General features: G+C 46.7%; 1 protein-coding gene across 5 annotated transcripts in view; it reads right to left on the minus strand.

Annotated features, from left to right (window-relative positions):
* pcdh7b (protocadherin 7b) overlaps positions 1–12,500 on the minus strand; it is a 254,456-nt gene that overhangs the window by 113,126 nt on the left and 128,830 nt on the right. For 2 of the 5 annotated variants that reach the window (XM_052459306.1, XM_052459308.1), the window contains exon 2: positions 9,755–9,953. The exons of 1 other annotated variant lie outside the window; for it this stretch is intronic. In XM_052459306.1, coding sequence (XP_052315266.1) covers positions 9,755–9,953 — 199 coding nt within the window. Of the gene's footprint in view, positions 1–9,730; positions 9,954–12,500 lie in introns of all 5 variants that reach the window. 2 more of the 5 variants (XM_052459305.1, XM_052459307.1) reach the window with 1 other exon arrangement.

Below are 12,500 nucleotides of genomic sequence, written 5' to 3' on the forward strand. Positions count from 1 at the left end.
GTATAGGGGAGACAGATAGAGTATAGGGGAGACAGACAGATTATAGGGGAAACAGATAGATTATAGGGGAGACAGATAGAGTATAGGGGAGACAGATAGAGTATAGGGGAGACAGATAGAGTATAGGGGAGACAGATAGAGTATAGGGGAGACAGATAGAGTATAGGGGAGACAGACATAGTATAGGGGAAATAGATAGAGTATAGGGGAGACAGATATAGTATAGGGGAGACAGATAGAGTATAGGGGAGACAGACAGAGTATAGGGGAGACAGATAGATTATAGGGGAGACAGATAGAGTATAGGGGAGACAGATATAGAAAGGGGAGACAGATAGAGTATAGGGGAGACAGATAGAGTATAGGGGAGACAGATAGAGTATAGGGGAGACAGACAGAGTATAGGGGAAATAGATAGAGTATAGGGGAGAGACGGAAGACAGAAACATGGAGGACAGGGAGGAATTGGCTGAATGTCTCCAAGGTGTTTTGTTTGTCTTCATTGCAGACCACCCCACCTGTTCCCCCTCCCTTCACCAGCTGACACAGATGTCCCACCAAGAAACCAAGACGGATTGAGGGAGCGAAACAACGACAAATACAAAAATTAAAGCAGGAACATTTCAAATCAACAGCTGCTGCAGAATTTAATTTTTCTCTCAGATAGCATGTGCCAGTGTGATTGGAAGCGCGCCAAATTGACTAGTTGACGCTGAGTTGCACCTAAAATCCACACACAAGAGTAGGACTGTACTGGCCCTGATTGACAAACCACTCATGTCTCCTTCCATTGTGGCTCTCAAACCATGCTAGTCCCTCTAGAAGTGCAGGTCTCTGTTCAAACATAGATGTACAGGATATTGAAGAATGCATTGTAATATTCCAATAGAAGTGGTAATATGTGATGTGAAAACCTATTTACCCTCCAAAACAACATGTCCGTCATTTTCTTTGGTTTATTTTAGTATTTGCCAGCAGCATACCACCCTGCATACCACCGCTGGCTTTCTTCTGAAGCTAAGCAGGGTTGGTCCTGGTCAGCAGCATACCACCCTGCATACCACTGCTGGCTTTCTTCTGAAGCTAAGCAGGGTTGGTCCTGGTCAGCAGCATACCACCCTGCATACCACTGCTGGCTTTCTTCTGAAGCTAAGCAGGGTTGGTCCTGGTCAGCAGCATACCACCCTGCATACCACTGCTGGCTTTCTTCTGAAGCTAAGCAGGGTTGGTCCTGGTGCATACCACCCTGCATACCACCTGGCTTTCTTCTGAAGCTAAGCATACCACCCTGCATACCACTGCTGGCTTTCTTCTGAAGCTAAGCAGGGTTGGTCCTGGTCAGCAGCATACCACCCTGCATACCACTGCTGGCTTTCTTCTGAAGCTAAGCAGGGTTGGTCCTGGTCAGCAGCATACCACCCTGCATACCACTGCTGGCTTGCTTCTGAAGCTAAGCAAGGTTGGTCCTGGTCAGTCCCTGGATGGGAGACCAGATGCTGCTGGAAGTGGTGTTCGAGGGCCAGTAGGAGGCACTCTATCCTCTGGTCTAAAAAAAGATCCCAATGCCCCAGGGCAGTGATTGGGAACACTACCCTGTGTCAGGTGCTGTCTTTCGGATGGGACGTTAAATGGGTGTCCTGACTCTCTGAGGTCATTAAAGATCCCATGGCACTTATCGTAAGAGTAGGGGTGTTAACCCCGGTGTCCTGGCTAAATTCCCAATCTGGCCCTCAAACCATCACGGTCACCTAATAATCACCCTGTTTACAATTGGCTCATTCATCCCCCTCCTCTCCCCTGTAACTATTCCCCAGGTCGTTGCTGCAAATGAGAACGTGTTCTCAGTCAACTTACCTGGTAAAATAACAGAGAAATAAAATTAAAATAATTCCTGAAATGCAGGTCTGTTTCTCACTATAGTGTACTATAACAACGGAAGTGGACAAATATTTCCCTCCAAAACAACATGGCCGCCTTCTTCTCTGTGGTGCTTTTCTTTGTACTAGTCTCAAAATGTCTGCAGCGTATCTACTCTAATCTCCCCCAGACCTAGATAAATTTACCTTGGTCAGAGTGGGAGTCAGTCCGTGCCTCGGTACACACAAACACCCCAATTTTCAGGTCCACATTACATGGCTGTGTGTGTGTGCATTTGTTTGCCCTCTTGTCTTCCACAGTACAGCTCAGAGGACAAAGCCAACCACAGGAGAATGGGTTACTCATCTTTCTGGTGATCCTTTTTTTCTTGTATTTCATGTTACTCTTTTATGAAGGAGACTATACTGGATACTGTGTACCGTCAGTGTATACACTCTGTATTTTATGTTACTCTGTTATGATGGAGACTATACTGGATACTGTGTACTGTCAGTGTATACACTCTGTATTTTATGTTACTCTGTTATGATGGAGACTATACTGGGTACTGTGTACTGTCAGTGTATATACTCTGTATTTTATGTTACTCTGTTATGATGGAGACTATACTAGATACTGTGTACTGTCAGTGTATAGACTAGCTGGTCTGACTGGACATGTGCAGTATGCTATTGTGTGTACTTTATATGACACCTGCGTATGATTTGAATATCTGCCTGGTTTATAGGGGTAGTGATCAATCATTCCTCCTGTCATGAGGGGTGGAGGACCATTCACTAGAGACTGTTCGTTAGAGACTGATGGAGACTATACTAGAGACTTTGTAGAGACTGCTCATAGAGACTGCTCGCTAGAGAATGCCCTAGAGACTGCTCACTAGAGACTGCTGCAGAATGCTACCGCTCACTGGAGACTGTACTTTATATGAGACCGTTCGTATGACTGCTCACTAGAGACTATCTGTCAGAGAATGGTTTATAGAGACTGGTAGAGACTGATAGAGATCTAGAGAATGCCCGTTAGAGACTGCTCACTAGAGACTGGTAGAGAATGCCCGTTAGAGACTGCTCACTAGAGACTGCTCACTAGAGATGCCTGTTAGAGACTGCTCACTAGAGACTGCTCGCTAGAGAATGCCCGTTAGAGACCGCTCACTAGAGACTTCTAGAGAATTAGAGACTGCTCACTAGAGACTGTTCGTCAGAGAATGCCCGTTAGAGACTGTTCGTTAGAGACTGCCCACTAGAGACTGCTCGCTAGAGAATGCCCGTTAGAGACTGCTCACTAGAGACTGCTCGCTAGAGAATGCCGTTAGAGACTGCTCACTAGAGACTGCTCGCTAGAGACCGTTCGCTAGAGACTGCTCACTAGAGACTGCTCGTTAGAGACCGTTCACTAGAGATTGCTCACTAGAGACAGCTCGTTAGAGACTGCTAGTTCTAGACCGTTCGCTAGAGATTGTTCGTTAGGGCAATGCACACATAATGGCTCCCCAATACACACACACACACACACACACACACACACACACACACACACACACACACACACACACACACACACACACACACACACACACACACACACACACACACACACACACACACACACACACACACACTCAGGAGTGAGGATGCATAACTGACTAAGATACATGCGGGCAGACATTCCACTGTGTGGCTGATTTGAAGTGTCAGCCACAGTGTTTTTAACTCTGTTCTTGTACAGTGTGTGTACACGTGGACAATATGACCTTGGAGAGGAGGTGAAACACATATTGACGGCGTGAGGTCTCTGAGTGTGTGATTTTCCACTACACTGCTCTGAATGGGAGGCCCAACCCACACATGTTTATGCATACACTGCCACATGTACAGTAGCATACACGCCCAATGAATACAATCGGCCAATACAATTACACGATAAATCCAATCAGCCAATACAATTACACGATGAATCCAATCAGCCAATACAATTACACAATGAATCCAATCGGCCAATAGCCCTTGAAGTATTCACCACTAGATAGGTGTGTGTGTGTGTGTGTGTGTGTGTGTGTGTATGTTTATTGTATTTGTGTGTCTTCCGCCTTTACCCAAACACACTTTCTGTCATCGTTCCACCCGGGTCGGGGAAATAAGGCAGGCAACTGCATCAGTGCTGCTAAGCTCTTGAAATATGAATGGCTTTAATTAAATGGGCTCTCTTAACCATCTGGCCCTGGGATTGGGGCTTGCTTAATGAACTGAGTTTCTCTGAGACGTGCCACCCCACTCACTGATAACACAACAATAACATCATGATCTACTGTGCTTCTCTAGGCAGTCAGAAAACATGGCTGTGAGACAGAGGGGATGAATGAGAAAGAGAGAGAGAAGAAAGGGAGGGAGGGACAGAGAGATAGTGAAAGAAAGAGAGCGAGAGAGACAGACAGAGAGAGAGAGAGGAGGGAGGGAGGGACAGAGAGAGAGTGAAAGAGAGCGAGAGAGACAGACAGAGAGAGAGAGAGGAGGGAGGGAGGGACAGAGAGAGAGAGTGAAAGAGAGCGAGAGAGACAGACAGAGAGAGAGATGAGGGAGGGAGGGACAGAGAGAGTGAAAGAGAGCGAGAGAGACAGAGAGAGAGAGGAGGGAGGGAGGGACAGAGAGAGAGAGTGAAAGAGAGCGAGAGAGACAGACAGAGAGAGAGAGGAGGGAGGGAGGGAGGGACAGAGAGAGAGAGGAAAGAGAGCGAGAGAGACAGACAGAGAGAGAGAGAGGAGGGAGGGAGGGACAGAGAGAGAGAGTGAAAGAGAGCGAGAGAGACAGACAGAGAGAGAGAGAGAGATGAGGGAGGGAGGGACAGAGAGAGAGAGTGAAAGAGAGCGAGAGAGACAGACAGAGAGAGAGAGGAGGGAGGGAGGGAGGGACAGAGAGAGAGAGTGAAAGAGCGAGAGAGACAGACAGAGAGAGAGAGGAGGGAGGGAGGGAGGGACAGAGAGAGAGAGTGAAAGAGACCGAGAGAGACAGACAGAGAGAGAGAGAGGAGGGAGGGAGGGACAGAGAGAGAGAGTGAAAGAGAGCGAGAGAGACAGACAGAGAGAGAGAGAGGGAGGGAGGGAGACAGGAGGGAGGGACAGAGAGAGAGAGTGAAAGAGAGCGAGAGAGACAGACGAGAGAGAGAGAGAGAGAGGAGGGAGGGAGGGACAGAGAGAGAGATGAAAGAGAGCGAGAGAGACAGAGAGAGAGAGAGGAGGGAGGGAGGGAGGGACAGAGAGAGAGTGAGGGAGAGGGAGGGACAGAGAGAGAGATGAAAGAGAGCGAGAGAGACAGAGAGAGAGAGAGAGAGAGGAGGAGGGAGGGACAGAGAGAGAGTGAAAGAGAGCGAGAGAGACAGACAGAGAGAGAGAGTGAAAGAGAGCGAGAGAGATAGAGAGAGAAAGAGAGGAGGGAGGGAGGGAGGGAGGGACAGAGAGAGAGAGTGAAAGAGAGCGAGAGAGACAGAGAGAGAGAAAGAGAGAGAGGAGGGAGGGAGGGACAGAGAGAGAAAGGCCTAAAGCGTGAACCTGAGTGATAAATGCAATGGTTACGATGTGGCACTTTGCATTGAGCAGGGCTCCAGGCGCTTAATGATGTTTGTGAACCAGTGGCAGCGCCCAGAGATTTCCCTCTCAACACCCAGCAGGACAGAGAGGAAAGAGAAAGAGGAGGAGAGATGACAGGATGTCTCACTGCAGCCAAATCAAGAGACTTCCCTCTATGCATGCTAATGCTAGCTGAATACTGCTCCATCTCTCCAACTCTTCGCTATGAATGCTAATGCTAGCAGCACCCTGCTCCATCTCTCCAACTCTTCTCTATGAATGCTAATGCTAGCAGCACCCTGCTCCATCTCTCCAACTCTTCTCTATGCATGCTAATGCTAGCAGCACCCTGAATGCTAATGCTAGCAGCAGCACCCTAGCAGCTCCATCTCTCTCCAATGCTAGCAGCACCCTGCTCCATCTCCAACTCTTCTCTATGCATGCTAATGCTAGCAGCACCCTGCTCCATCTCTCCAACTCTTTGCTATGAATGCTAATGCTAGCAGCACCCTGCTCCATCTCTCCAACTCTTCTCTATGAATGCTAATGCTAGCAGCACCCTGCTCCATCTCTTCCGTTTCACTCTCTCAGCCTGCGCCTCACACATACATGTTGCTAGATCGCTCTCTCCTTTTACCTCTCTCTGGCATCACATATTAAAATCAAATCAAATGTTATTTGTCACACGCTTCGTAAACAACAGGTATAGATGAATAGTTGAGTGCTCATTGGTACCTTTGCTCTTCCTACCTTTAAATAACATGCTATATTTCTCTCATACCCTCCCCTTCTCTCTCTGTGACATTAAGTGACTGTTTGTGTCTGTGACTCTCTCTCTCTCTTTGTCTCTCTTTGTCTCTCTTTGTCTCTCTCTCTCTCTCTCTCTCTGTCTCTCATAGCATTACTAAATAACACAGACTTTAGCTTAGCCTAAGTTAGCAGTAGTGCTGCTCTATGACACAGAGTTTGGAAGGAGTTGGAGAGTTGGGGAGTTTAGTGACTAATTCAACATGATTGTGAAGCCATTTTCTGCACTTTCTGATCTACAGTCCCTATGCACAGCTAACGTTATCTCTGCTCGGTGTGAATCAGGATAACATTTCAACCCCCTTTCTCCACGAAGATGGAATAACCAGACTGGGAAAGTCCTGATGTATCGTGAACCCTCCAATTCCCCTTCCTCCATCCCTCCTCCGTCAGACGGCAGCGCCCCCCCACCCGCGCCGCTCCTACCGTCACTGAACATCTCTCACGTAACCCTGACGACCACAGCCTAACGATGCCCTAGCGCCGAGTCTACACGGCCATCTGCTAACTTTTGTTCTCCTCTTTCTTTTTGTGTCAGGGAAACTCTCCGTTTTAATGGACGGCGGAGTTAGCAGCGAGTCAACGTAGCGCTGGGGAGTCAACGTAGCGTTGGGGAGTCAACGTAGCGCTGGGGAGTCAACGTAGCGCTGGGGAGTCAACGTAGCGTTGGGGAGTCAACGTAGCGCTGGGGAGTCAACGTAGCGCTGGGGAGTCAACGTAGCGCTGGGGAGTCAACGTAGCGCTGGGGAGTCAACGTAGTGCTGGGGAGTCAACGTAGCGCTGGGGAGTCAACGTAGCGCTGGGGAGTCAACGTAGCGCTCGGGAGTCAACGTAGCGCTGGGGAGTCAACGTAGCGCTGGGGAGTCAACGTGTGCTGTGACTGCGTGTGCTGTGACTGCTGTACGAGGGAGTCATTTTAGCAATTGAGAAGATATAGATATTATAAGATATAAATTAGAGATATAGATAACGTGTGTGGTGAAAAAGGTAGCTGAGAAACATACACACTGAGGACAGCCACGGCTTGTTCTATCTCAACCAGCCTATTAGTGGGTCCATTACCTCTAAACCCTGGCTGGTTTTCCCCGTGCCACAGAATACATCAACTAGGAGAAATATACACACTGAAGAAAGCAGGGGCAAAAAGGACACACGCACGCACGCACGCACGCACGCACGCACGCACACACACACACACACACACACACACAGAACTGATCCTCCTTTAAGATTGTGTGTAGTGGTCACTGTTCTGATTCTATACTCGTCTACCATTCATCTACCTTGCCGTGTTTGACCTTGACGTTGTTTTCCACATAGAGCAAATGAGAGACCACAGAAATACAAAGCCCAGTTCAGAACTGATCTCTCTGCCAGAGGAGAGTGATGGCATCTTAATAAGGGAAGACGGGGCTTTATGGTAATTGCTAGAGCGGGAATCAGTGGAACGGTATCAAATCCATCAAACACGTGGTCTCCATGGTTTCCATGTGTTTGATGGCGTTCCATTCGTTCCATTCCGGCCATTACTTTGAGCCATCCTCCCCTCAGCAGCCTCCACTGCTCTCTATAGCAGTAATCAAAAAACTTTCATTTCAATCTTTTCCAACAAAGTGTGTCTTTTTTCCAACTCTTTCTCTTTTTGACCTCATTGGACTTGATTGATAGGCAGACCCAGTTTTGATCTAATCTACCTGTCTCATATTGATTCCTTCTTTCCAATTACTTTAAGAGCAGACCAAATTGAAACGAGCCTTTAATTGCGGCTAATTTCGCCCGTAAATGGTCAGCTATTGTTCCGAAAGAGAGGCCTTAAATCCCAGCTGCCCCCAGCCCACACTGAGTAGACCTGAGTCATCTGACATACAAAGTGTTTTTAATCTACATTAAGTAGCCTCAATGTTCTCAGAGAATGGCTCAATTAAAAAGCTAATTTGAGACACCCAGAGTTGAATATTGTGTCTGTCTGTCTGGATCGGTCTATCTCTCTGGATCTGTCTGTCTGTCTGTCTGGATCGGTCTATCTCTCTGGATCTGTCTGTCTGTCTGTCTGGATCTGTCTGTCTGTCTGGATCGGTCTATCTGTCTGTCTGTCTGTCTGTCTGTCTGTCTGTCTGTCTGTCTGTCTGTCTGTCTGTCTGTCTGTCTGTCTGTCTGTCTGTCTGTCTGTGTTTCTGTCTGTCTGTTGGTAAATCTATGCGCAGGTTCATTTCAAAGTCAGACAGATTGACAACCTGCAGGTCAAATTCCGGTCTCCTATCATCTTTATAGAAATGTAGTTAGATTAGGAATTGTGAAAATATGGACTTTATTTGGACTGTAGATGTGACAAGGTTTGACTTCCCATCAGATAAACTGTGGGACACAAAGCCTTGAAACATTGCACACAAGGAAATCACAGAAGATTTACGCAATTTGAATATCCTGATCTTCCGCCACTCGTAAAGTCACCCTGCTCAGGCTTACAGTCTTAAAATGGCCAAAGCTTGTTAGATCTAAACCAGGCTATTAGTGGGTCCATTACCTCTAAACCCGTGCCACAGAATACATCTACTAGGGCTGCAGATTCAGCAATGGATAGATAAAACAGCTTGCCACACGACACCAGAGTTGTGGTTTTGATTCTAAAATCACATAATACAGTGTGTAAACAGGTCTTTAGGTAATAGTTTGTGCTAAACCAAGGGTAGAAACGGAGCCTAAGGATGAAGCTAAGGTAGCATGCTTTGGGGTATCTTCCATCCCTTTAAAATCTACAAGAGAATCAGCTCCACGTGCAAACCACTGATTGTAGACAAATAAACCACCGTCAGACAGTGAATCCTCATGGATCCATCTGTACTGCAGTTAGCTTGTTCTAGGATCTAGCTCAATGCCTTCGAAGGATACGATGGAACATGGAAAAGTAGGGGAGGGGGGGCAAAAAAATAAAGATCACGTAGAAAATCAATCCAACCAGGTAGATGAACAGTAGGTTTAGATGAAATTCCACTAGCAAGGGGACGCGGTCCACAGAACATACCGGAAGATTAACTACCAAGGCCTTGATCTAATATGGAAATAAATTCAAAAGCGTATTACATCTACTCAAACTTAATCAAATTAACCCAGGTCTTTCAAGACGAGACGAGGAGCGTGCATCAAAGGCTAAAGCAAAACCTGCCTGTGCTTCAGATTATATTCACTTGGTGAATGCATACATGGTCTGAAATTAAATTCAACCTGCACTAGCTGAGGCCATATCAAACACTCCCTAACGATCCAGACCTCACTTCCCTGTTCAAAATCAACCTTAAAAATCCAACTCACACCCATAACGCACAATACCACCTGCTTGCTCTACACGCAAGATCTCCTACACGTTGGGAAGTACACATCTACACCAATCTGTATCTACCTCGATGTTCACCTGTATACTCAGTGTAGAATATATGTCTCAATGTGTATTGCACTTTATATCTGCTCTCTAGTGTTTGCCCCTACCATTTTCCATATGCTCTGCCTCACCGACACTGCCATCCGGCGTGGTCCTCTCGTAGCTGTCCTCGGGCAGGGGCAATGCACCCAGCCTGGGGCCCCCCGAAGAGCTCTTGCTGCTGGGCGTCTCCGACTCCTCCAGCCCGCTGTCGTAGCAGCTCTGCAGCGATCCCTGCTGGTGTGGGTCCTGGGGTTGGCTCACCACCGAGAAGGTCACTCGGCGGAACGGCTACAAGAGAGAATAAGATGGCGTCGGGGTCACTAGCTGGACTATAGGAGGGAGGGAGGAACGCCCGGACAAAGGGGATTCTATTCCATGGCACAGAGGACAGGAGGTTAAGTTTAAAATGTGTAGGGGATACAGTTGAAGTATAAAATAGGTAAACGTAGGAGGAAGGGAGTACTGTATGTGTACCATACTGCAGGAGGAAGGGAGTACTGTATGTGTACCACACAGCAGGAGGAAGGGAGTACTGTATGTGTACCATACAGCAGGGGGAAGGGAGTACTGTATGTGTACCACACAGCAGGAGGAAGGGAGTACTGTATGTGTACCATACTGCAGGAGGAAGGGAGTACTGTATGCGTACCACACAGCAGGAGGAAGGGAGTACTGTATGTATACCACACAGCAGGAGGAAGGGAGTACTGTATGTGTACCACACAGCAGGAGGAAGGGAGTACTGTATGTATACCACACAGCAGGAGGAAGGGAGTACTGTATGTGTACCACACAGCAGGAGGAAGGGAGTACTGTATGTGTACCATACTGCAGGAGGAAGGGAGTACTGTATGCGTACCACACAGGAAGGGAGTACTGTATGTATACCACACAGCAGGAGGAAGGGAGTACTGTATGCATACCACACAGCAGGAGGAAGGGAGTACTGTATGTATACCACACAGCAGGAGGAAGGGAGTACTGTATGTATACCACACAGCAGGAGGAAGGGAGTACTGTATGTATACCATACAGCAGGAGGAAGGGAGTACTGTATGCATACCACACAGCAGGAGGAAGGGAGTACTGTATGTGTACCACACAGCAGGAGGAAGGGAGTACTGTATGTATACCACACAGCAGGAGGAAGGGAGTACTGTATGTGTACCATACAGCAGGGAGAAGGGAGTACTGTATGTATACCACACAGCAGGAGGAAGGGAGTACTGTATGTATACCACACAGCAGGAGGAAGGGAGTACTGTATGTGTACCACACAGCAGGAGGAAGGGAGTACTGTATGTATACCACACAGCAGGAGGAAGGGAGTACTGTATGCGTACCACACAGCAGGAGGAAGGGAGTACTGTATGTATACCACACAGCAGGGTGAAGAGGGGGGTATTGTGAACTACTAAGGGAGTACTGTATGTATACCATAAAGGAGTACTGTATGTATACCATAAGGGAGTACTGTATGTATACCATAAGGGAGTACTGTATGTATACCATAAGGGAGTACTGTATGTATACCATAAGGGAGTACTGTATGTAAACCATAAGGGAGTACTGTATGTATACCATAAGGGAGTACTGTATGTATACCATAAGGGAGTACTGTATGTATACCATAAGGGAGTACTGTATGTATACCATAAGGGAGTACTGTATGTGGGGGGTATTGTGAACTACTAAGGGAGTACTGTATGTATACCATAAGGGAGTACTGTATGTATACCATAAGGGAGTACTGTATGTATACCTGTATGTGGGGGTACTGTATGTATACCATGAACTACCATACAAAGGGTATGTAAACCATGTATGTATACCATAAGGGAGTACTGTATGTATACCATAAGGGAGTACTGTATGTATACCATAAGGGAGTACTGTATGTATACCATAAGGGAGTACTGTATGTATACCATAAGGGAGTGCTGTATGTGGGGGGTATTGTGAACTACTAAGGGAGTACTGTATGTGGGGGGTATTGTGAACTACTAAGGGAGTACTGTATGTATACCATAAGGGAGTACTGTATGTATACCATAAGGGAGTACTATATGTATACCATAAGGGAGTGCTGTATGTGGGGGGTATTGTGAACTACTAAGGGAGTACTGTATGTGGGGGGTATTGTGAACTACTAAGGGAGTACTGTATGTATACCATAAGGGAGTACTGTATGTAAGGGAACTATACCTAAGGGAGTACTGTATGTGGGGGTATTGTGAACTACTAAGGGAGTACTGTATGGGGGTATGACCATAAGGGAGTACTGTATGTATACCATAAGGAGGTATGTATACTATATGTATACCATAAGGGAGTACTGTATGTAAACCATAAGGGGTACTGGTATTGTGAGTACTACTAAGGGAGTACTGTATGTGTAAACCATAAGGGGTATATGTATACCATAAGGGAGTACTGTATGTAAACCATAAGGGAGTACTGTATGTATACCATAAGGGAGTACTGTATGTATACCATAAGGGAGTACTGTATGTATGCCATAAGGGAGTACTGTATGTATACCATAAGGGAGTACTGTATGTATACCATAAGGGAGTACTGTATGTATACCATAAGGGAGTACTGTATGTATACCATAAGGGAGTACTGTATGTATACCATAAGGGAGTACTGTATGTATACCATAAGGGAGTACTGTATGTGGGGGGTATTGTGAACTACTAAGGGAGTACTGTATGTATACCATAAGGGAGTACTGTATGTATACCATAAGGGAGTACTGTATGTATGCCATAAGGGAGTTGCTTGACCTTTTTTACACTTCAAGTCGAAGTAAGGGTGTTAACTGCTGCAAAT

Source organism: Oncorhynchus keta, chromosome 13 (genome assembly GCF_023373465.1).
Source record: "Oncorhynchus keta strain PuntledgeMale-10-30-2019 chromosome 13, Oket_V2, whole genome shotgun sequence".
NCBI lineage: Eukaryota > Metazoa > Chordata > Actinopteri > Salmoniformes > Salmonidae > Oncorhynchus > Oncorhynchus keta.